At 35.9% G+C, this 26,070-nt stretch overlaps 1 protein-coding gene across 8 annotated transcripts in view; it reads left to right on the top strand.

The window, feature by feature from the left end:
- Elp4 (elongator acetyltransferase complex subunit 4) overlaps nt 1–26,070 on the top strand; it is a 222,973-nt gene that overhangs the window by 106,053 nt on the left and 90,850 nt on the right. For all 8 annotated transcript variants that reach the window (XR_015683419.1, XR_015683418.1, XM_087654482.1 and 5 more), the window contains exons 8-9: nt 9,064–9,172; nt 11,235–11,341. Coding sequence is in view for 6 of the 8 variants with exons in the window: in XM_087654482.1 (XP_087510608.1) it covers nt 9,064–9,172; nt 11,235–11,341 (216 nt within the window). In the remaining 2 variants the exon portion in view is untranslated. The remainder of the gene's footprint in view (nt 1–9,063; nt 9,173–11,234; nt 11,342–26,070) is intronic.

Genomic DNA, 26,070 nt, shown 5'->3' with positions numbered 1-26,070 from the left:
TTATATGGTCCTTACAGTTTTTGCCCCAGCTTTTCATTGGATGACTTAATAGTGCTATTAGGCAAATACCAAAGAAAATGTATTTCCTGATTTTCAAAAAGGGAAGAAAGAACCCTATCTCTTTAAAACTAAATGAGGTTTAAATTGTTATCTTAATTAAGAGCTTTTAAGACTAGTTGAAAATATTAGTATGCTAGACCTTTGAGGCTACTGAAATAAGACAAAACATTTGTCTGTAGAGAAATGTTTCCATCTGTAACATTGCACTTACTCAATGCCAGAATATTACCAGCTATACTAAATAAAGCCACGCTGCCTTTCAAATCATTAATAAGAATCTTGCAAGTAGACTCCCATGGACTTCGGAATTTATCTTTTATTCTTAGATGAGTAAGAAAGTATTCTTACTTTTAAAGAAGTATTAAGATGGTGAAGGTCTCTGCTACTCAGTCTGGCAATCTGAGTTTGGTGGCCAGAGCCCACCTACATGGAAAGTGAGAACCAGCACCTGCCAAGTGATCCTCTGACCTCCACATGTCCATCATGCACATACAGTCAGTCAGTCAGTCAGTCAGTCAGTCAGTCAGTCAGATAGATAGATAGATAGACAGACAGACAGTTTTCAAAAATACTTCCCTGTAATTGTTGTGATGATCATAATTATAAGAACAGATTTATATATTTTAAACCATTTTATCTTATTTCTGAAGCAATTTTAAATGGCTTTTTAAGCTGACATTGTGAGTATTGGAGGGATGGCTAACTGGTTAAGAGTACACTCTGTGCTTAGAGAGGACCCGAGTGTGGGTCCGTCCCATCACCCATGTCAGGGCAGTTGACAACTGTCTATAACTCCAGCTCCATGGAGATCTGATACCTCTGGTGTTCACACACATCTGCACACACATGCACATGCCCACACATAGATACACAGAGTTTTCAATGGTCTTTAAAACTGTACTTTAATAAGGAAAATATTTAAGTATGAAAATTATGGGTATAACCTTCATTGATCACAACTATCCATTACTAAGAGATAAATAAAGCTAGATATTCTACATATCATTTTTTATAATTACTCTCTTACTCAAAATAGCACAGTCAATTACAATCAACTTGTAATTGTTTTAGATCTTTTTAAAATTTTCATTATTTTTATTAGATATTTTCTTTATTTACATTTCAAACATTATTTGCTACTTTAATTTTTAATTTTTTTTTCAGAGCTGGGGACCGAACCCAGGGCCTTGCGCTTGTTAGGCAAGCGCTCTATCACTGAGCTAAATCCCCAACCCCTTATTTGCTACTTTAAAAAAAATAAATTATATTTATAGCTTACTAAAATTACACAAAGTCACTAAAATTTGACATATACAGCATACAATTTAAATGAGTTGAATATTATTCAGTTCATTTGAGAAAAAAACTTCTTGTAAATGTGTCATTTTCTTACAAACACTTTTGGACTAATTAAGATCTCAAACAGTTAGGGAGGGGGGATGGGATGAGGAATTTCCGGAGGAGAAACCTGTTTCAACCCTTTTCCTCTAAATTGGGATTCGTATACTTCCCAATTATTTTCTGTTCAGAATCTTTTAGATTCTAACGTGGCCACAGCTTGTGTACATCATACATGCACTATATATTTGATTGATTTTCTTCTTCAAAAATGACTGAAATGTTTACACTTTACAATATCTGTAATTTTCTGTCTACACAGAGCATCTACAGCAGTAAGTGGAACATTTTGTCTTAATGTAGTTATATGCATTAAATAGGAGCAAGTTGTAGTAGTTGCCAATCAGATTTGTGTTCATACTGAAAAGGAAAAAATACCATTTAGAACCCTTCTATTATGTTTCATCTAACTAAAGTATATTCAGTACAACATAAAGAAAGTAATCATTTTGGGTTTTTTTTCCCACTTTCCCTAAAACAATTGCGATTATGTTTTGTATTGTGGTTGATGTGTAGTCCTGTGTTAGCGATAGAGAGTGAGTCGTTGTTAAGGCTGCTGGACCACATCCTCTTTACTGTGACCTGTGCCTAGGCACAGACACGGCTGTTCTGAAAGCAGAAGTAGGGAGGGACCTGTGTGTTCAAGAGATGAGAACTGGATACAAGAAAAATAAGGAATGGTCTTTTACATTATTTTCATATAGTTTTTTCAAATCAAAAAAGAATTAAAAGTTTGATTGTGTAGTTATTTCATAAAATTATTAAATCTTTTATCCTTTGTGTTACAAGCTATCTGAAAAATCCCTGAGAAAATGAAGTTTTATAAATTATTTTTGCTAACTTTTACTCAGATTTTTGCCCTTCCTGAAAGAACACTTAGTATCTTTGAAAAATTATAGTTATTTCTTAATGCTAAGACAAAATATGTTTGTTATGATTAATATTTTCCAGCTGTTTAAATACCAGGTCAAATAGTATGCCCTGATGCTATGTTTTAGCCCTTTGCTATTAATTACATTATTATTATATAAAGAGTTCTAGCTCTTTTAATAATGTTTTCATACCCTACATAGTTAATTTTTGATGTTGGGGAGTACAAAGGAAGAGATTAAATTAGCCTTGTAACCTCTTTCTCTTCCAGGGTGATGATGGAAAATAAAAGCTCTTAGCCACAAAATGTAACACTTAGAATTAATATTTAATTAGACTAGCAAATTGTACACTGTGGCTGAAAGCTTCCAAAGAGTTGTTAGTGCCACAATTGACCTACAGGTTTAATAATAACTCACTTCTAGAAGCAAGTGCCAGTTCAGCAGAGTAGAGCCACTAAGAAAGTCCTAGGAGATTAAAAGCAGCAAACCAAATGGCAGGCAAGGATTCCTGGGATGGAGCCTTCTGGAAAGCTGGGAGCTGGAATAGCTTTTAAGCCAGGATTCAGATGAGAACAGTGGGTGAAAAAGCTGATCCCTCCTGTTCTGGGAGCTTCTGGTTGTAGGCCAAAATCTTAGAACAGATTTTTACTAAATGTTTTTGCTGCAGCTATTAACTTACATTGAAAACCAAATATCGAATAATTTTTCTGTAAAATTTAACTAGTTTTTTGTGTAATCATTAGTTCTTAATATTAGTACATAATATCTGTACGTTCAGATCATTAGATTGTCAGATAGGTTTGGCGCTGTACATCTCTGCTGTTTTGCTGTGACATGCTGTTTCCTTGTTCCCTGTATAGTTGATTTATATGGTTCATTTCTATATTATTTCATTACAGAGCATTACACAGAGCCAGGAAAGAGACTGGGATGTCTATAACCCAAGACTCTTTCTTTAAATCGTATATGGGTATATATAGCTATATGCAGAAGTATACTTTAAAGGCATTATTAATTTTAGAAAGCTTATATTATAAAGCACTTCTAGATCTGTTTATGATGTAATTAGATTACAAGATAAATAATTAGACCTCCTGGTGAAACATTGGATCCCTATATATTAGAAAAATTCATATACTGAAAGTAGGGTATTAGAAGATGTGTGGATAAAGAAGACTGAAAGGGGGACACCTTAAATAATTTATTGGTTATATCTTAAATAATGAAAGAAAAGCTAGTTATGAGTTGAAAATCCAAGCAAGTGAGGGCCTTGCCAGCAGAGGGAGTAGTCCTGTCTTCTGTCAGGTTCCTGTCACTTCCCCACCTGCCTCAGCCTTCCCCAGCCAGTCTCCCATCTGGACCTGGCTCTGGCTGTCTGTTTCTGATGACAGGCTATAATTTTGTGCTCAATGTGATATTATTCTAAGCTGATCTTAAACTTTAGTATCTTTAACTTGCCACAGCAGCATAGACACTGACTGGACACTCTGTTTTGGGGATGTCTGTGATTGCATTCTGGGGATTTAAGTATAAAGAAGTAAAGTAGAATATATCACTTGAAAGTCTCTCATGAAACAAAACATAAAGAACCAAGTACCTGATTAATTTTCATAATGTAAAATTAGATGACATAAAGTTTTGGGAAAGTCTGAAATTGCTTCTGAATACTGCATGCCCTTATTTATTCTAACCTACTTTTTATTGTATCTTGTGCATCCCATTTCTGAAAGTCTTCTGTTAATATTTAAGAGAATGTTGACTGAAAAAAGGCAAAACTCAAAAATATCTACTCTGTCGTGAAAGCAAATGGTGTTTCTAAAACCATGCTCTAAAACAAATGAAGAACCACCCTTTTCATAACAAAGTTAGGCACAGAGTTGATTAGCTAGAACACACAAAAATATGGGACTTCATTGCCTAGTCCCAGTAATGTGAGAAAAATCAATAAGTTCTTTCTCTTTCAAGCTAAATAGATTTGCCTTTAGGTCCTCTGTAAAATGTTTTAACCTTTAGGGGGAGAAATGTTTGTTTTATTACTTCCTTGTATGAACATTATTCTGTGATGATACCAACAGATAGGTTTCATTTAAATTACCTCCTTTTCAAAAAGTTGTCTTTATATTCTAAAACAAACTGTGAGTTTCAATAACACATTAAATCTGCAACAATTAATTTAATAGCCATTGTAACTCAGTATAATTTTGTCAGATAAAACTGCTCAAAAATAATGAACAAAATCATCAAAATCATTTTATAGTCTTTGCTTTAATAGAATTGAACATATAAGAAGTATAACGTATTCTTCCTCATATATTGCTAGATTTATCCCTTATCTAACTTTAGTGTTGGATTTCATAACAAAGAAATATGTACACTTCAGAAGAGGTTCTGTGTCCCAGGCTCGACTGTGGGAGACCCACATGCACCTGCACACCTCCTGTCATGTAGCCGTCAAACAGAAAGGAGCTTAAGTAGCCCCTTCTCCCTACCTGGAACTGTGCTTTGTCCAGAGTGACCTTCACACTGCCCTCGAATGAGAACTCTCCTCTCTTGTTCTTCGCTGTCTGTCTTAGATAGTATAAATGGAGCAACCCAAGAGGTCATTCTTGACACAGTGTATGTCTGCTTTATGTCAGTTGGTCTATTTCTCTGGAAAGTTAAAATGATGACTAATTAACTTTTTAATCTTCAAGTTAAAATATTTATGAGAAACGTATCCTGTGTTGCCACAAACTGTCTCCTCTCTATTGCTGTGGTAATTGGTGCCATCACAGAAGGGAGTGTCCAGCCGGCTCTGTTAGCTAAGGGCTTCCTCAGAACAATCGTTGGAGCTTTATGTGGGCAGGAGTTCAATTTTTACCTTAAAATTGCTACGTTAGCTTTATGAGCTTTGAATTGAAAGGGAGGCTTAAATTAATCTGAGAATTTAAAATTCTTTTAATGGATTTGACATATACTAAATAAAAATGTGCTACCATTCTTTCAAAGCAAGCAAACAGTCAAAGCAAAAGCTCACCAGGTTCTTGTAAATGTAAGGGAGAATAAATGTCGGACAACAGGGTAGTCAGCTTTGCCTCGTTTACTTGCAGCAGCATCCAATGTGCATTAAGTTCCTGTAACTAAGAAATTACGCTGAAACAGAACATTTTAAGGACCCTGTCTACAACTTATGACAATGCTATCTGAGATTGCCAGCCAACTCCAAAAACTCCTGGACACCAGCTCTCTTCTCTTCTGGCTTCCCTCCGAGTCTTGTCTTGGCTACTTTCCAGAACTGACAACTTTCACCCGGGAGCTGAGGGAGATTTGTCTAGTCTAAGAAGGATTTTTGAGTCTTCCTAGATTTCCTATCCAGATGGGCAAGGAGGAGGGGTGGCAATATCGTTGTACATACTTGGGTGATGTCATTAAGGCACATGTGCACTATAACCATTAATTTAGTCATAATGACTAAGTTCTGTTAACCTTGGTTAAGTGTTTCTCACTTGAAACTTTAATTTAGCAATTTCAATATTAAAATAGGAATGATATTCAAATATGTGTATTAGGACTTGATGCATAGATTCTGTTACTTAATTTTAACAAAAGAGCAGGAAGTTTGACATCTTTCCCAATAAATAAAACTGTTTAGAGTCCAGGAGGATAAGAATATAGAAGTTCTATGTCAAAATCTCCACTCTAGTCGCTATACTAAAGATTTCTAAGCACCACTGGCCATATGATGATGATTTTATGTACAGTGTGTTCCTGACAAACTGAACTAGGACTATTATGCTCCCAAGGGGGTTTCTACATGCAATTTTTGTTCTCTTACATAAATTAACCTACCTTCATCTAAAAGGCCATTTAGTAATAATACAGTGACTTGAAGGATGACCTTCTTTTTATAAACATAGCTCTAAGATAATATCACATCAATGGACCATACTCTAAAAGAATCTTGAATATACACAAGCAATCACATATTTTTTTAAATTTAGAAAAAACTGTATTACCATGCCCAAATATCATTTATGTTCCTATAAATAGCAAGAAACTCATTGTGTATGTTATAAAAAATAAAGGTTATCTCAGCCAGAAATGTAGATGTTATTCTTTTATAGTTTTCCATTATTCTTATTCTATAGATGCTGTCAGATACTTTCTAGTTTTCACAGTTAGTCTACTTAGTTATACTGTTCCAACTTTTGCAGAGTAGTTGTGCAAAAAATAGTAAGGTCACTGTTAAATGTAACTTCCTTTATGGTAACAATACAATTAAATGTGTTTCTCGACCTACAGCTTCATAAAACCTTTTGGATAGATTTTAGTTTATAATTAATTACAGTGACACAAATATAGAGCTTATAAATACCATAAATAAAATACATGAATAAGTTAACACATTTCTGAGAAACTTTGAATTCAGGCTCTACGTGCTGTTTTATATTTAGAATCCATTAGTTTTCTTTGGAAAATATAATTAATCAATTATAAGCTTTCTTTTAAAAGACCTAAAAAATTGATGTCTTTCAATGTCTTATTAGTTAACATTAGAGTTAAGTGAAAAACAGAAATAACAGTGTTGGGTTAGTCATTTAAATACACAGTACTTCTTTACTGTTAGAGAAGAATTAGAAGAGAAATCAGTCATCATTAGACCTTACAGTTCTATTAATATACATTTGAGAAGACCCAAGTTGATATGCCTAAAATCTTGAATAGGTGAACTCTAACACACTCTGATATTTAGACACAAGGACTATCTTTTATTTATAGATAAGAGGAAATCTGACCTTTGGATTAAGAATACTGTCAGTAGCCTTGATAAGCAAGCGCTTGCCCATCTGAAGGTCCATAACGTCAGTACTCTTCTCAGGTGAATTTATACTAAAACTGAAGTGATAGGATCCTGCTGCTTAGTATCCAGGATTCTTCTTGATAGGGAACCACATGGCTTTTCTTCATCTCCCACTTGTTCTCACCCTTTACTACCAACCCAGCCACACCCCACCCCCATCCCAACATTGTTCAGTACTCAGCACAATGAATCATTTTCAAGTTGACTCATTGTGAACTGTCTCCCAGCTGTTGGAATGTCTGGCAGACATTTTTGTTTGGGTGAAGAATAACTGGCTGAAACCCAACCTGGATGAGTTTGATATAATGGTCTTTGGCTGAGGGAATATTGAGAGGAGCATGTTTCTGGCCCCTGAAGCCCCTGTTATTTCTGGAGGAGCACCATCCCCTGTGGCACCGCACTGAAAGGAAGGAATCAATCTGGATTATTTTCTCACCATTGAGTGAAGAATTGCCTTAGGAAAAATAGCCATTTGCAAATATTATATGTATTTTATAGTGTGTCCACATAATTGAAAGGCTTTTTTTAAGTTAGGGAAAATTTGTTTACACTGTCCCCTTATGAGAGCACAGATTAAAGGCTAACATGGCCTCCACACAGTATGTATGAGCTTCGAATACTAAGGTTTGAGCTAAGCAACCATTTCAGCAGAATGTTTGGAACCCAGACTGCTGTGCATGTCCCTTTGAACCACACAGTATCAGTCAACCCCTTTACTCTCCATCCCGATCACTCTTCATAAAGGCACTTAAGAAGAGCACTAAGCCCAGTAGTCATCATGAAGGATTCATAAAATGAGAATCTCTCTCTCCTCTAACAGCAGACATAGCAGCAAACAGATCAGTTTTCTTGACTGCCTTATATCTCCTATCTTTTTTGTCTAAAATTAGTTTTTATTAAACTAATGATATTACCAGTCTATAAAATGAGTTTCAAAATTACAAAATTTTACAAAGAGTGATTTATTTTAACAATCTGTGTCAGTAGACATAAATGTCCTGATGATGATATTGTGTTGTATAATTAAACTTTCCAGGCTCATCAGCCTGTCAGGAATCACCCTTCAAGCAATACTGCCTTTCCGTGAAGTAAGATGATGCAAAAGTGAGTGGCTAACTAGGCAGTGACTTCACTTTCCTGGCCATGAGTTCTGGATGGTTTTGGATCACTACTATTTGGCAACTGGTATTCTTTGCTTAGAACCGTGTTTATGTATTGTTTTAATCCAGCACCAGGACACGTCCTAAGCTCTTCTATTTAGCCCTATTGGATTCATCTAGAGCTGTGGTCAAGAAGAAGGTGTCAGCCATTGTCAGTGCTAGTCACAGTTCCTTTGCCTTTCTTTGTTGTTACTCTAGAGCCAGATGGCAGCATCTGGAAAGGGACACAGGAGACTCCAGAACTAGCCATTTTACATCCCCTTACCTGGACCTTCCCATGTGTTGAATATGTCACAGGACCTGAGGTATTATGGGGATGACACCAGTCCCAGCTCATGGGCAGCAGAGAGCCTCTCGCCATGCTTTCCCTGTGCCATCTATCCTTTCGAGTCCCATTGTCTGCTGCCTTCTCCAGCAGACTGGAGCAAAGTAATGAGAAAGTCAAGTTAACCTCCTTCATTTGGCCAAAGAACAATATTTAATGTTTTCTATGAAGTTTTGCCTTGTGTTCAACTCTCCAAATTAACACAGAATACCTATTAGATCAGATCATTCAACTGGGAGGCTATTTCATCTGTTTTTCAGACTGTAGTATATTTAACTTTTATTTATTAATGTCTCTTACCTCCACTAAGATTTGTATTCAGGATGGTATAGTAGCATTGTGTAGATGTCTTATTTTGTAATTAATTATAACATGAGTATTCCGTTTCCATGTTTTTTTTTTTTTCAGAATAAAGCAATTACTACCCGTGTGAGAAATTTGTCAGATACAGTAGTTGGTCTGGAATCTTTTATTGGTTCAGAGAGAGAGACCAACCCATTGTATAAGGATTATCATGGTAAGCATCATCTTTATCATGAAAAAAACATATACTGAGTGCTTCTCACATACTTGAAAGCGTCCTTCTGGTCTAATTAGAACATCTGCTATAACATGGTGGAAGTTTTATTCCACTGTTAAATATTTTTCCTCTTGGTTAATATTCTATTTCAACTGTTCGTCAAACTTAGATTGCAGATTATGATAACTGAGTAGTCAAATCCAGGGTCTGAAGTTGTTGCACCAGTGGCTTAAGGTTTATGTGAAATCAGCCATGTTTACAAATGCCCCTAAATTTTAAAATGTACAATATGAACTACTTCTGGCCCTAAGCATTTTGAATAACAAATACTCAACCTGTAATAGCGTACCAGTCTTTCTGTGATATATACAGGTTTATAATTTATAGAGCTAGCTATGTGGTAAGGTACATCCTAGACTGAAATGTAGTTTAATGGTAGAGTATTTTCCAATAAGGCTGTAGTTCAATCCCCAGTTTTAGCACTTTAAAAAGGAATACATATTACCTTGTCTTGTCCCCTGACATAAACCAAAAAAAAAAATTGACTGAACATTTTACTACATTAATTTTTTTTTGGTTTGGTTTGGTTTTGATGGTAGAGACTGAACCTCCTGCCTTGTTATTTTAAGTTACATTACCATTTATAAGTGTTCACTTATAAACTTACTAAAACTTTGTTTTATATTACAAATATATTTTGCTTAAAACATTTCAAAAGTTGAGCTGTCATTCTTTGTGCTGAAATCCCTGATTGAATAAATTATTCCTCATGTGTAATAAGTATTTGTAAACTTTCTTATAATAAAAAAGAACTGAGAATAAAATAATTAATGAGTTAATTAATAAGGCCTCCTAACTTAACACATGTAGGGAAAAATAAGAAATGTGCTGTCCTTATTTCTATTAAGTATATTCTACTAAATTAAGTGTGTATGAGATGTTTAATTGTTATAAGCTATTGTCTTAATGAGAAGTAGGTAGTAAATATGATCAAAATGCAGCCTATGGAATTTTCAAATTATTTATTACAACATTATATTTGAAATGTAAGCATATTTATTTTGGTGAATTACTTGGAAATAAAAGTTATAACATACTCTAAACTTGAATGCATGCACACATTACTGAGCATGCGCATGCATGCACATGTACACACACACACACACACACACACACACACGCACACGCACACGCACACACGCACGCAGTTCTATAAATAAGGTCTGTCTACTCCAATCTGACATTCGATGTCTCTTATCCCATGGTCAAGTATCTGTATCCCTGACATGGTGTTTTTAAATATGAGCTGAGTCAGGCAAAAAGATGTGCTGAAGAACCTTACGTGTCTTCATCTGTGGGAACTGACCCCTCGCTTAGTCAGAAACTACACAAAAGCCATCCAGTGCCTTGTCAGTAAAGATTAGCAAGTGTCTCTGCTGATGAGGCCTGGAGCTCACGGTTTACCTAGCACTGCTGCAGAGCTTCTAATGGCCACATAAGGGCCTAACGTGCCATAAAAATCAGTGTTTCCGGATGGCATACAGACTAATGTTTGATCCTAGACCATACTGAAATGTAGTTTTCTTCAATAGTTTGTTCAGCGCACAAAATGGAATACTTTTTATTGGTGTTTTGCAGGTTATCAGTAACCCAAAAGCTGTGTTTTGCTGGCTGCTTACTGGTGCATTTAATAACATAAAGATCACTGAGTGGTGCTGTGGGCAGCACGCAAGGTGATCGCCATATTTGCTTACTGTAAATACGAAAGAAAATTGCACGCAGACTGGCTGAGGTTTTGACAAGTATTAAGGTCCCTCTTTACATCTGTCCTCCTGTACCACAGTGCACTTAGCTTTCCTCACTCAGGATTTCTGTTTATCTTATTCTGCTTGATTACATGAGTATAATCACACCATTTGCTTCACTGCTCCGAGTAGTCAGCTCCAGTTTAAAGGGAGGATGCTTGTGTGTAAATTTACAGATTCTGCTGTAAGACTCCCTAATTTATGCCTCTGATGACAGCACTTAAGGCTTTCTCTTTTAATTTCCTTTCCATGAGGTCTAATCCATATACGGAAGATTCCTCGGCTTAATAACTTGACTTGTGATGAATCGGATGTCAAAGACTTAGCTTTTAAGTTAAAAAGGAAGCTGTTCACCATTGAGGTAAGAGACTTTTTATGTTTTAGTTTACTGCCTTAAGGTAAATGGTCCCCTTATGCTTGATTCTCACTGTAATAAAACATCTAAACACATTTCCGGCCACAAATTAAGTACTTTTGTTATAACAAACTAATTGTTTGTTATATTTTCCTCCATTCTAATCATGTATTTTTATTCAGGTACAGCAAAAAAAAGAATGTCTATAATAGCTATTAAAAATAAGCTCCAAACTCAAATGATAAATACGACGTGACTCTCCAAGGCTTTCAAAAGCATTTAATTAAATGTTAATGAGCTGTGCTTACTGTGTGTGGAATATGAATGCTACCCACAACTATGTATGGATAACAAGTTTTATGCCTACCTCATAAAGGTTCTTTGTTTTATTTGGTTTGGTTTGATTTTTAATATCATGGAGATTACATTTAATTTTTAAAATGTTGAATTAAACAAAGTATGAGTTATATTAGTGGCTGGATGTAAATTTTCTACATGTGCATTTTTGTGACCTTTCTGCAAGCAGGATGACAGAAAGCAATTCAAAAGAGTTATTTCAGCTCAATCTTGCTAAAGAGCAAATGAATGTGGAACTATTAAGCAATTAGGGTTGATATATTTATTAATGAAGTAAATGTTCAGAGAGATGGCATTTGGGTGGTGTGATAGTTATCAGTATAGTTGGTGCAATTTTTTTTTTTAAACAAAGACATAAAACAGCCAAACTGCCTTGACAAACCATGTTGTTTAATCTCTTTTCGAATGAAAAGCTCTTAAGCAGGCCACTTGTCTTAACTGCTTGAAACCATAAAAAGGGAGAATTACCACCAATAAATTAGCATATTTTTAACTTCATCACCAAATGATCATCAATGTGGCTTGGCACTGCTTTGGTGTTTGGGACTTCACCCTTAAAGTGACCACTTTGGCCCTTCTCTGACCCTCTGCCCTCTTTAAGCTGGCCACTTGATAAGGTAACTTAATGGCTCTCTCTCTTTCTCTGTGCCTTTACATTTACAAGTAGCACTAACCTATAAATCATCATAAGGGTCCTATCCTGTGACAAATTAATGTGCCCTCCTCCTAATTAATGGTCATCAATGTCCTTAATTATCTAATCCTATTGAGAGTAGTTAATAGTTAATCAGACAGCCAGTTCTTCAGGCAGGTCATCTCTGCAGGAGTGTTAGAAGTTCCTCATCTGGGGAATACTCCCTTCAAAAGCCACTTAAAGCCCCGAGAGGAGTGTGTAGAAATAGTGATTCTTGAGCTAATTTGCTTTACTTCTCAAAAGATGCCATTGAAATGGAACCCAAGATTGTAACTGGGCCAGCATTGTCTCAGCTTTTCTGATGGAATACTGAGTGACTTATCATCATAAACATTTAGAGAACTAGGTTTAAGCTTATTGTCTGGCAAAAGTATGCTTCCACTTTTTAAGTTGAATTTATATTTCAAATATAATTTTCCCTCTACATAGTTATTTTTCCAAATTTCCCAATATTTTTAAAACTAGGTCTGTGGTATTATTTCTATTATATGCAAATTAAGCAAGAATTCTTCAGTAGAAAAGTTATTGTGCCCAAAGAAGGATGATCATGTGAATCCTGTTTATGACCTTGCTCAGTGTCTTATGGGGAGCATAAAAATGACTGCATAATGTCAAATGAGACCACTCCCTTGAATAGCAGGAGGTTCTAATGGAGAATGCCAATTAGCCACACAGGCTTCTTGTTATTACACAAGCTAAAAGAATCGTAACTGTCACCTTGTGATTTGGAAGCAGTATTTGAAAACAAAACAAAAATGAAGTCACCTTTTTAAAAATGTAATATTCAAGAACAGTCAATCAAACTCTTTGTCACCTTGGTTTATCTAATAAGTAAGGATTTGGGGTTTTATAAAATATAGATTCAGGGTAAAGGTCATTTTAAATGACAAAACTAATAGAAGTACATAAATCTGACATTTTTAAACAAAAATAAAGTACAAGCTATATTCCTCTGAAAAGTCTGAAGTGGTAGTGTCTTGGGCATTGAATCTGTGTTGTTCCCAGAAGCAAAGCCTGGCTCAGTGGGTAAAGTTCCAATTCCACACAGGCAGATTTATAGGATGTACCTAAAGTCTCATGACTCACAAAGGAGCGATGGATAGAGGCACAGAGCAGAGGAGAGAGGGGTGCTACTAAATCCTATTTAGCCATTGGCCTTTGTTTATGACAGGTAAAGCAACTTTTCCAATACTTGTCAACTTGGAGAGACTCAAAAACAGAGCAGTGTTTTCTCCCTCTTAGAGTACATACTGATGTTCCTTCATGTCCTTCTGATTCAGAAGAAAACACTTATCACAATAAATTGTTACAATTTCCTGTAACTTTGAGGCTGCATATATTGCCCTTTGTGAAAAACACAGCAGAATGCTGTCTATAGTGCTGACACTGGAGCCCACATATGTGTGCACCAACCACAGACGCTCCACTCCCTCGAATTTGTAACTTTGCACTGGCCTCAACACTGAGCTGAAATGACTGTCTAAACTTAGGATCTTTCTGTGTGGCAGTTTGTTTTTCTTTAATAATGTTGGTAGTGTCACTAACTAAACTCTATAACTGTGGTGCACTGCTGGTACATAGTTTGTAGGATTTGAAGTGGGGCTGCGTTGAATTTGATGTTAGAGAAACAGCATTTTTACATGAATGTAATTTTTTGTATTTTTTGTTTTCACATTCTACTAATTTAATTTTCTAACAAGTGATAATATATTATTACATTAGCTGCACCATCTATAAAATTATTACAAAAAAAATTGCTTCCTTATGGGACAGTTTTTCAACTCTAAGCATCACAGTTTCTAGGTTCAAGTTGGGAAGTTGACAATTGAGTTGTGCTGAAATTCCCAGAAAGTACATTGTATAACTACAAATGTTCAGCAGATAGATGAAGAGCAGCTATGGAGGTTTGAACTGGCCCAAATTCAATAATTAGTGTATCTGGGTCTTATAGACTACATATTGAGACCATAGACTGTCAAAGGAACTCGAGCTTATTCAAGACTGCCTTGTGTTACCTGACCCCAGTTAAGAAGATGAGACCTCAATAACTCTACAGCCACCAAGGCTTTTTTTCTCACAAATACTTGGCCAGCCTATTACTATAAACTAGCAAGCCCTGCTGTATTTACTGAATAGATTTATCCTTAACTGCTAACACCAAAATTCCATTTGCTTTTGCTGTAAATTAGCTTCATGAAAATATGACAATATAGCTTGATGTTGCTTCACAGAATTATCTGAAACGTTCACATTTTGCAAAGTATAAAGTCCCATAGGCTACTAGCCACTATGACAATATTAACAGTTCAGATTGTTGCGTGGTACCATCAGGTCTAGATTTACTTCTCTGTATTTATTTTCTATGACCTTTCCAGTTGTTAATGATAAGTAGGAAGGTGAAATATGTTTAACATACCCAAAGATGAAGAGAAGGAAACTAGCCCATCAACTCACAGGGACGTCACTGAAATAACTACAAATCCTAGTAGGTGGTAGTATCATGGGCCATACAGTCTAATATAATCTTTCTGACAATGTCCTTGACAGGTCCTGACTGCTGTATAAGTTAGCTTGTTTTCATAAATGTACTGCCAATAACAAAACTAAAGTATTGAACATGTTTTTATTTGTCTGAATGAAATCATTTTTCAAAAATAAACCCAAGCCAAGGGGAGAGCTCAGTGGACAGGATACTTACTGCATGAGCATGAGAACCTGAATTTGGTCCCAGACACATATAAAACCCAGGTGTGGCCAAGCATGCCTGTAACCCCAGCACTGGGAGGGCAAAGACAGACGGATCCCTGAGGTTCACCGGCCTGCTAGTCTAGCCAAAAGAGTGGGCTCCATTGAGAGACCCTGTCCCAAATCAAAAGGCAAAGCAGTAGAGGAGAAGCCTAGTGTTGCCATCTGGCCTCCACATGTACATGCAGGGTGAATGTCATAGGTGCATGCCCACTCTCACACATATATTTACATTCTATAGGAGTACAATGTAATTTACATGTTCACATTTTAAATGTGTAATTTACATGTTCACATTTTAAATGTGAAAATACCAGTATTTTCACTTGAATTTCTTAGTCATATAGGCATACAGCAGTGACACAGATTCTTAGACTCTCCAGAAGTTGGTTTAGTTTTTACTACATATATTCTACATTGCCATAGTGAACCTATCAAAAATGCATTCCACTTTAAGGAGAACACAGTTGTGAGACTGTCTAATCCTATTTCTTCCAACTTTGGAATCTTAATTAGAAGAGATAAGGGAGGGGAACATTATTTAACTAAATTATTGTCGTGAATCTGTAGCAAAAGGTATAATCCTCAATTGGGCCAATTAGTGAAGCCTGTAGTTAGCCGTGCTGTGGCGAGCACTTGATTAGATCTGACACTGTCCTAGTTCCCACTGTTGTTTTGCCAGGTATGATGGTCAGACTTCAAAGAGCCAGAGGCATCAGCAGGCCAAGGTTTGGAGGCCAGCTTAGGTCCGGTAGTTAATCTCTCTGCTAAACCCACAGCAGCTCTCACACAAAACAAGCTTACACGACACAATCATGCGGTATTAGAGTTAGAGTTGAGTCATGCCAATTCGCCTTTGATTTTTTGATGATTGACCAAAGATGGATACATGATTAGACATATGCTAAAAGTACACTGATTAGATAATTTCCCAAAATATTTGAAGTATTTTTTGACTTCCTATATAAATGTTGTGAAAACTTACTCCTTTTGATCAGCTCTTGCAGTAAGCTGGTGCTGTGTTGAGGAGTAAATGAGTATTTCTTCCTGGCAGCTCAATTGAATACCAAACTTTTCACTTAGTGCCTCATCTAAGTTTCTTTACATTAATAGTTCTTAAGGAGACTGGAAATGGAAATTGTTTCTAAGTGGTAAGCTTTTTAAAAATCTATTAAGTGTGTTGAAAGGGGAAAAAAAGAAACATTTTTTCCCTTAGTCATTTATGTTCGCTGACAATTTTTGTGAAATTTCCTTATAATTGTTTTCCACTTAGATGTTGAGTAAAGTGCCCTTTGTAGGATGGATTGTGTAAGTGTTCGTTTCTCTGCATTCTGATTTGTTAAGGTATTGCAGTAATAGTGACATGTTTCCATTCTGAGAAAAGCCTAAGGCTGCTTTAGTGTTATTCCAAATGATTGAAGCTGCCATCTTGCTGACTCTCCCTGGGGCAGCAGGAAGCCTGTTTGCTTCTGTGTTCCTTTCCCGTGCTTCCTGTGAGTCTGGCTGCAGGACATCATGGCTTCCTTGGCAAGGCGAAGGTCAGTTCACGTCTGACTGCTGACGCCTTCAGTCTCTGTGTGGTTGGCAGTGCTGAGACTACTGTGTTTATAGCAAATTAATCCTATTTTTAATGTCTCTATCTTATAATATCTTTATTGTAAATTACTTTATATAAAGCTCTTTTCAGCCCAAAATCTATTGTTTTATATTGTACCTTGTTTTTGGTAATGCTAGGGGTCAAACCCAGGGCCTTGCACATGCTAGGCAAGCACTCTGCCCCTGGGCTACACCCCCAGATCCTTGCCTTTTTCTTATATTTATTCATAACTATATTTTATGCAAGAAATTTGAGCATGATCTAGTTAATGATTTCACAAAGCACAATCCAAATATTTCAAAACAGTTAACACTCTTCAGGCATGACTCCATGAAGATTCCCCAGTGCTTGTGGTATAGCAATCTCAACTTTGAGACCATGCTAATTAGAACAAAGAGCACTGTCAAAAGCTGCAAAGAGACAAAAATCTCTTCTCCTTCCTAAAGTTTGCAGGCATGAACACTTCTGCAAGCGCATTCTGTGCCTAGGCTCCACAAAAATTATATTTCAGTACTTTAAGGGTTTCTTGAAGCCCTCACAGAACTGTAGCAGAATTTACCCCATTTACACAGTAGCTCTGAAACACTTCCTCCCACACTGTGTCACTTACATGTCAGACAAAGACAGAAGAAGAAAACAAGTGATGGCAAATCACACCTGGCCTAGTTCCCTGCCAAGTTGTATTTTTAAATTTCTAGAACACAAGAACATACATTCTACTAGTGTGTCCTCCAGTGTGCCTCAGATAATCACACTTAATAAATATGGTTTCCATAAGCTTGTCTGTGGCGCAGGGAACCTTGTGGATACTTTGTTCCCAAACTTTCCTAAATTAGCCATTGCTCTCAGTACCCTTGCACAACAAACATCCCAAATATTCAACCTTCCAATCCTTTCAAGGTCTTTTCTCATCATTTGACTGCTCGGATAATGATGTTCCATTTTATTCCCTCCCTTTGAAAACATGTATTGGCCCATCGGAGATGTGGCGTTATTTGCAAACACACACTCTATTTGATTTGCAGGGTGACAGGTTATGCTGCTCTAACGTTTATCTGCTTTCAGCTCCTTTGTTTAGTTAGCTTACCTCTAAAATGTTAGGTTCCCCCACAATAGGGACATATTATTCTTGTTCACAACTAAATCTTCAACATACATATTTATTTGTTCCATAAATATTTGCCAAATGTTAAACCACTGTTTTTGAAGTAACTTGGAAACACGGTTTTAGAAGCTTGTATTTGACACAGTTATTCTAGGCATCGTTCATGTTTTTACATGCAGCACCATATTCAGTTGCTGCTTTAGCCTCACAGGGATCTTGCATGTACACTAGTGCACTATGTGCATCTTGCTGTAAAAGGATAAAAGATGTGGAGAGTTACAGAACCGTCTCTGAGTCAGTCTCCTGTGGTTATTCATGCTAAGTCTTGATCTTCTGGTTCCTAGTGCGGAATTATACCTGAAAGCTATCAGGCTTAGGAATTCTGCTAATTATGGCTAAATTGTTTCTAATTAGTTAAGATATTTTTATATCTTATGTTTTCCTAAATTATTTTATGTGTTATCTTGAAAATGCATTCTTCTGAAGATGTAGACTGTACCACTTGGGGTACAGGCCTTGGAATAAAAGAGACAGCTTGGTCTGTCACTGCTGCTACTTAAGGCCTTTCTGACTTTGGACAAGTTGCTTAAACTCTCTGAACTATACATTTGCTCACTGGTAAAATAATGGAACATAATCATTACAGGTCTATTAAAAATACTGTGAAGCACTTGTGTTTGTCCCAGAAGCCAAAAAGCACTTAATGAGACTTGTTTTGTGGTGGTTGTTGTTTTAACAAATAATGATTAACAGAATTCCTAGTTCTGCACAAGAAACCAGAAGATCAAGACTTAGCATGAATAACCACAGGAGACTGACTCAGAGACGGTTCTGTAACTCTCCACATCTTTTATCCTTTTACAGCAAGATGGGTACACTAGTGCACATGCAAGATCCCTGTGAGGCTAAAGCAGCAACTGAATATGGTGCTGCATGTAAAAACATGAACGATGCCTAGAATAACTGTGTCAAATACAAGCTTCTAAAACCGTGTTTCCAAGTTACTTCAAAAACAGTAATTTGTTCATCACTAGTTAATATGTTTTTGTATTTTATGTTTTTCTAAATTATTTTTAAATGTTATCTTCATAGCATCAAGCATTATCCTGTGAAATAATTAAGGCATATGTAACTCGTGAATTAATTAGGTTTTGCCAGATTTCTTTTTCCAGATCATCAATTTTTAACCTTATCTTTTGAGATTAGAAACAAAGTTCTAATGAAATTTTAACTATTTATTTAAAGCTACTCTTTTGTAAACTTTTCTTGAGGTTATTTGAATACTATCTTTGAGTAAAATTCAGCAATAAATCCTATGATAGCAGAATATTAATCTGTCATTAATTAAAATTACTAAAAAACTTAGGTCACTGAAAACTATGAAGATATTACTTCACTAAGAAAACATGATATTAGCCAGGTGTAGTGTGGACACCTTCAATTCCAGTACTCAGGAAGCAGGCATATCTCTGTGAGTTCAAAGTATAAATAAACTTCATAATGAAGACTCCTAATATAGGTAAAAGTCAGTTTTGTGTGTGTGTGTGTGTGTGTGTGTGTGTGTGTGTGTGTGTAGTAATAATCTATAATTAATGAAGTCCACAACCTGACATTTTAATAAATTAAAACTTAAGAATAAAAGTAAAACTAATAATATATTTTACTCTTTATAACAATTTGAACATACTTAAATTTTACATATGAGATATTTATGAGGTAAAATTATTTTTAGTTTCAATAAAATTGAATTTCAGAGGCTGGAAATTTAGTTCAGTGATAGTGTACTTACTTAATTCACATAAGACCTACACCCAGAACAGCAATTTTAAAAAAAATTATAGAACTGCACCAATAAATTTCCCCAGCACCTCATAGCTTCTTCCCTCTGTATCTGGACACTCAGATAAATGGCAAACATCCATGCTTAATTTGAGGAGATGGGAGGCTCCGGAAGGGATGGCTTGCTGTCAAACCCAACACCAAGGGACTGAAGAGAGGGCTCAGCCAGGGACATGCTCTGGCTGCTCTTCCAGAGGCCCCATGTTCCATTCTCAGCACCGGTACAGCACTCACAAGACAAGAGTCTGTAACACACACAGGCAAGCACCTGTGCACAAAGCATACTAACAATAAACAAACAGTTTTTAAAACAAGATTACATTTATAATTCATACCAAACAAAATCTTCTAGGTTAAGAAAAATTAATTTACAAGCTAGACATGATGGTAGTATATACATGTAATTCTAATACACATGTAACTCAGGAGGCTGAGACAAGAGGACTGTGTTTGAGACTGGCCTGAACTACAAGGGAAACACAGCAAACAACAAATAAAGCAATTTCCCATTGGTTTGGGCTTAAAAACCACATATATATGGTTTTTTATATATATATATAATAACAAAATATCCTTTAAGTCCATGTAGACCTGTTAATCTATAAAAAAATCAATGGAGGACTTAGAGAAAGGACTGAAGGAGCTGAAGGAGTTTGCAACCCCATAGGAAGAACAACAATATCAACTAACCAGGCACCCCAGAGCTCCCAGGGACTAAACCACCAACCAAAGAATACACATGGAGGGACCCAGGCTCCAGCTGCACATGTAGCAGAGGATGGCATTGTCTGGCATCAATGAGAGGAGAAGCCCTTGGTCCTGTGAAGGCATGTGTCCCCAGTGTAGGGGAATGCAAAGGAGGAGAGGCAAGAGTAGGTGGGTGGGAGTAGGAGCATCCTGATAGAAGCAGGGTGAGGAGGAGGGGCATGGGAGAGGGAGCAAAGGGGATAACCTTTGAAACATAAATACATAAAATATCCAAGAAAAATAAATAAATTTAGTTTTAAAAATTTTTCAAAAATTCTAAGGCTGGTCATAAAGTAACCATGTCCATACTGATCTCTGCTTGTTACCTGTCTCTTGGTTTCTACTCTGCAGTGTTCTGTCTATGCTCCACACTTCAGTGTAGTGAAAATATCAGGTATCTCTATGGTCCCTCTTATAGTGTTAACGCTTTGAGAACATATGAGTCTTTAGGGGTATAATATTGCTACAAACTTAGGTCTGTCTGGTTCATTTCATTGCCTTTTCCTGGTTCAATGCTAATTGTATTGGTGCTTAGTAAATACTGGCTGCACAGGTGGATGAGTCAGTGCCCTCCTGACACTTTCACTATAGCAATTTCAGCTTTACAGACTGAATGCTTTAATGTACCAGAACATTTTCTTTGGAGAGTTAATATACTGCTAAGCTTTCTCATAAGCAAAGCAACTCTCAACACATAGCAGGTAATATAATGAGTTGTTGTCAGTGAAATGAAATAGAACTGTGCTTTAAATACCAATATTCAATGAGGAAGTTTTTAATTGACAATACATAATTTATATACTTACGTGAATGACCATTTCATTATCTTCTTACCTGTGAACTTTATAGGGATGCTTAATCTTGAAATTTTAACAAAAGTCAGGCACGGTGGTATACACCATTAATCACAACACTCATAAGGCAAAGGCAGGCAGATTTCTTGTGAGTTCAAGGCCAACCTGGTCTACATAGCAAATTCTAAGCCAACCAGAGGTAGAAAGTGGTGGGGGGAAGGAAAGAGAAAGAGGTTTAATAATGAAATTTTTAAATTCACAAAGATAGTTATGAATTTCCATTCTAGTTCCCATTGTGAACTGCTGAGTTTTGTCTATATTGTGAAACCAAATGGGAATCATGTCTAATTCCTTCATTTCAAGACCTATACTTCCCAGCTTACTTTTTGACCCATTAGTTCCCTGTTGATATACCTAGTTTGGTTTTTTGGGGGTTTTTTTGTTTGTTTGTTTGTTTGTTTGTTTTGTTTTGTTTTGTTTGTGGCAAATGTGGCTGATTTTGTTTTTCTATGTTTTTCTGATGTTTAAAAGAAAAATTATATAGATTAGTAGAACTTGTGACTTACTGGATGAGATGATTGGATAAAAATGGGATTAGAAGACAACATTTTAAATATTGTGCAATGGCTTCCATATGTGGGAATCTATAACTGTCAAAGAATCATCCCGTCGACTGTCTCGATGCACATGAGGCAACCCAGTTTTAAAGCCTTGCTTTAGTTTGCCTACTTATGAGTCCCCTCTTTGGAAGCCATCCAGATCTGCCTAAAAATTTAAATTAAGACTATTATTTCTAATTATGGTACCTTTATAACATAATTCATAGCAACTTAATTCAATAGCTAATTTGATTTTTTAAACTAAAACATATATAAAGTATTTGGAAAACACGATCTCTGTATATTCCTTCATAGTATCGTATTCATACTCAGCTTTACTTATGTCCCATGATTGTAACACTCCCGTCTCCCGTTTACTTGAGGGACTCTTACACGAGACCCTGTATGCAGTGTAAGGGAAGCAGTATAAAACCACGTCTGCCCTTATTGCAGGATAACCATGTCCAGTTCTAACCCTGCTGTTGTATAAGGAAACTGTACTGGATGTTAGGAGGACAATTAGTTTTGCCATGCTTCCTTTGTCCTGCATAACTAAATTGAAATTTGTGTTTTCTCAGGCCAAAAACATTTACTTTCTGATTATTGTCAGAAAAGTTATTATAGTGAAAAATCTCAGTGTTAATGCTTTAAACAAATTTCACTGAAAGAATTGACAGTTGAGGGATATGATTTCTAGTCTTTAAATTCATCTCTATTTGAAAAACAGTGAATGCACTATGTGTAATTTGTACTTGTAAAATCAATAGAGTCTCTTTCTGAAAATACCTGGCTTTTCTCAAGCTACACTACTATTTTGTGAAAATGTTAAATTTCATAAAAAGATTGAAACTGAAGGAGAGTTGAGATGCTCAAAGCCAGCTTGCTGTGTGTGTGTGTGTGTGTGTGTGTGTGTGTGTGTGTGTGTGTGTGTGTGTGTGTGGTATGCAGTGTGTGTGTTGTATGTGTGTGGTGTGTGTGTGGTGTGTGTCTATGTGTGTGTCTATGTGTGTCTGTGTATATCTGTGTGTGTGGTATGCTGTGTGTGTGTGTGGTGTCTGTGTATGTGGTGTGTGCGTTTGTGTGTGTGTGTGGTGTGTGTGTGTGTCTGTGTGTATCTGTGTGGTGTGTGGTGTGTGTATGTGTGTGTGTGTGGTATGCTGTGTGTGTGGGTGTGGTGTGGTGTGGTCTGCATTCTGTGTGCTCTGTGGTGTTCACTGTCTGAGAAGTTAGAGAACTGGTGTCTCCGAGGATCACTCACATGCTGAGGCAGACTTGTACCTACTAGGCTAAGCTTGCTCTTTAAAGCTGTCCATAAAATATTTTTAGACACTATTCCTAGATTCACAACAAATACCTAACATAGAAACAACCATTACTTCCAGAAGACCTTAGATTACATTGATTTTATTAATCCTCATATATCAAAACAAACATTTTATAGTATTTACAGTGTTTATTATGCAGTAAGCAAAAATTTTAACCAAGAAGACTCTTTAATGTTAGCACATTCTTTAAAGGAATTAACTTACAATATCAACCATTTTAAAGTCTAAAGTTAAAATGTTTTGTTATAAATTTATGCTAATGCAATTTAAATATTAATATGAACTATTAATATCCAGTGCTATTAGCATACATTGTATAGATACCTTTAAGTGATGAAAATGATAAAAGTCAATATTGAATGTAATATTTTATAATTTTTATTACATGTATTTAATCTGACTTTACTGCCCAGTGAGTGAAGCAAAATGTAGCATTAAGTTTCCAATACCAGAATATTAAGAGGCTTAAGGACATGATTCCCAGAAGCTTTTATTTTATCAGAAGTATGGAAGCCACATGTGTCTGGAATTAACAGTCAGATTAAAACAGCAGGTACTGTGACTGGAGAAGTTTAACTTTCTTTCTGTCTTCTTTACTGTAGAGATTTCTTAAAGTTTGAAAACATCATATTCAGACTTAAATGTAGTGTGTTGTTGTGTTAAAAGTAGTATTGGTAGTAGTTAGGTCATTTTTATGCTATAACTAGTTAAACTGGAGTATTTCAGCAGTTTAGACATTTTTAGATAGGACATTTTATTTCTAAAGAAATTGCTTTTAAAGTAATGCAAATTACTGCATTTTTAATATATGTAAGAGTTTATTAATATATGGATTCGTTTATTTTAAAATTAGGCAAAACAAAACCCCTTTTCAAAGGTTGATAGAATGTAGAGTAGAAAAAAAATGATTGTATGAAACCACACAAAAGGCTCAACAGTGTTTTCAGCTTAATAAAAATGTTGTAAAAATACTTGTAAGCTTGAAAGTCACACTAGCTATTCTTGTTTCAAATTCTGTTTAATATATTGTTCTGTATGATTTTATAATAAACAGATTACTCCTTGAACAGGAATTAAGAATAAAGCTGCCAGGAAGGGGTTTTGTTGTCAGAGTAGTTCCCGCCTCATGTTTTGTAAGAGATTTCATGGTCCCATTGTAAAGAGTAGATGATTTAAAACGTGTTCCCAAGATAAACTTTCCCATTGTCATTAATGAGGATGGGTAATACTGAGTGACAAGTGCATTAGGAATGACACCGAGAGAGCTGTTAGATGTGTCAGAGCGTATCACTTCAGGCACTGGCACTCGAGGACATTCCTTTTGAGGATATAGAGTGGGGGCTGATTTAAAGATAGCAAAGTTTGTGTTTGCTAATAGAATAATGCGTTTTATCATTTGTAAGAATACATCGTTCCACAAAATACCTGAGAAAGTCCTTGGATTAGTTACATCAGTCTATATTTTAAGTTCATGTTTTTATCCTGATTTTCTGTGAAATTCAACAGACTGCACAAGATTTTAACATGTTTAAATATTTCCAATAAACTAGGTCTTCTCTTTTAAAAAGTGGCTTTTGAGCTATTTAACTAAAGGAAGAACACTAAAATTATCCAATTTGTTTTAATTTTACTGCCTTATTCCTATATATAAAAGGGGATTCTTCACTCTGAATCATGTTGAAAGTAAAGATTTTGAGTAAGAAAGTATGATGCTAAGTTGTTTTTCTACAAATGCATTGCTGTATAGAATCATTTTAAATATTAATCAGTGATAATGTCTACAAATATTATAATAGATATAATAGCAAGTAACTTTGCTGAAACTTAAAATTACCAACTATAAGATATTTTTCAGTTTTGATTTTGACTATACAAATTAGACTTTTTTTCTTTGATTCATCTTTCTTGCTGCCAACCAGATTTTGTCTCTGTGTACCTTTTGACAGTAATAATAACTGAGCTTTTGTGTGAGTTCAAGATTTCCCAAGTGGCAATTTGGTGCTGCAGTAAACTATCTATCATGATGCGTAACACTGACGTAGCCAAGCAGAGCTCCCGTGACTGAAATCATACTCGACAGTTCACCTCTTCTGACGAGCCACAGTCGCTGACTGTCCCTGGGAGAACATGGTGACTACTCCATAAATGAGATAGAGAGGGTCTTTCTATCTCTGGCTCAGGACTTCCATTATCCCTGTGTGTAATTATGGTCTCTCTCTCCTCTCCCTCTGTATTTTGTTTCAATTTTTTGTTTGTTTGTTTCGTTGATGACACAGGGATCAGCTCTGGCCTTACACATGCTGTGGAAGTGCACCACCACAGCCTGGTTTCCCTCAGTTCTAATAGCATTACTCCTATGTTACTCAACTCTTTTATACAGGAGTGGGCATGAGGTGCTTTCAGCCATTATAAGTACTGTTGTATAAATTTCACTGTAAACTTGAAAGCTGTATACCTGTTTATAATATTTATGTTTCCTAAAATGTCCAATTCATATTTCATACTTACCAAGTATCCGTCAATGGTTTCCTATTAGTCTTTGAGTCTTACAAGATTTTACTGTTTCATGAACTTCTCCAGGCTATTCTTTCTGTTTTGTTGGTTGGCAGAATCTTTGTGGTTTTGAGATCTAATCTCACTGTGTATCCCAGATTTGCTTGGAAGCCATGGTGACACTTTCCACAGGTTGGGAGTACAGAAAAGCACTACCATAACTGGTTTTCAGTATTTTCATATTGTGGAAACAATTTCTCAGAAAATTTTGCCTTATTTTTAACTGTACATTGTTTTTCAAAACAAGTTTCAAATTCATTAAAGATTTCAAAATAGTTTTGAGAGTAATAAATGCTATACTAGAAAATAGGATTTTATGATTCTATGTTTAGATTTAATTACCCTTTTTTTTTCCACTATTGGTAAATAAAGTCTTGGTC

Source organism: Rattus norvegicus, chromosome 3 (genome assembly GCF_021556685.1).
Source record: "Rattus norvegicus strain SHRSP/BbbUtx chromosome 3, alternate assembly SHRSP_T2T, whole genome shotgun sequence".
NCBI classification, from domain to species: Eukaryota; Metazoa; Chordata; class Mammalia; order Rodentia; family Muridae; genus Rattus; species Rattus norvegicus.
Note: the sequence above shows the minus strand (reverse complement) of the source record. Positions and strands in the feature narration are given on the sequence as shown.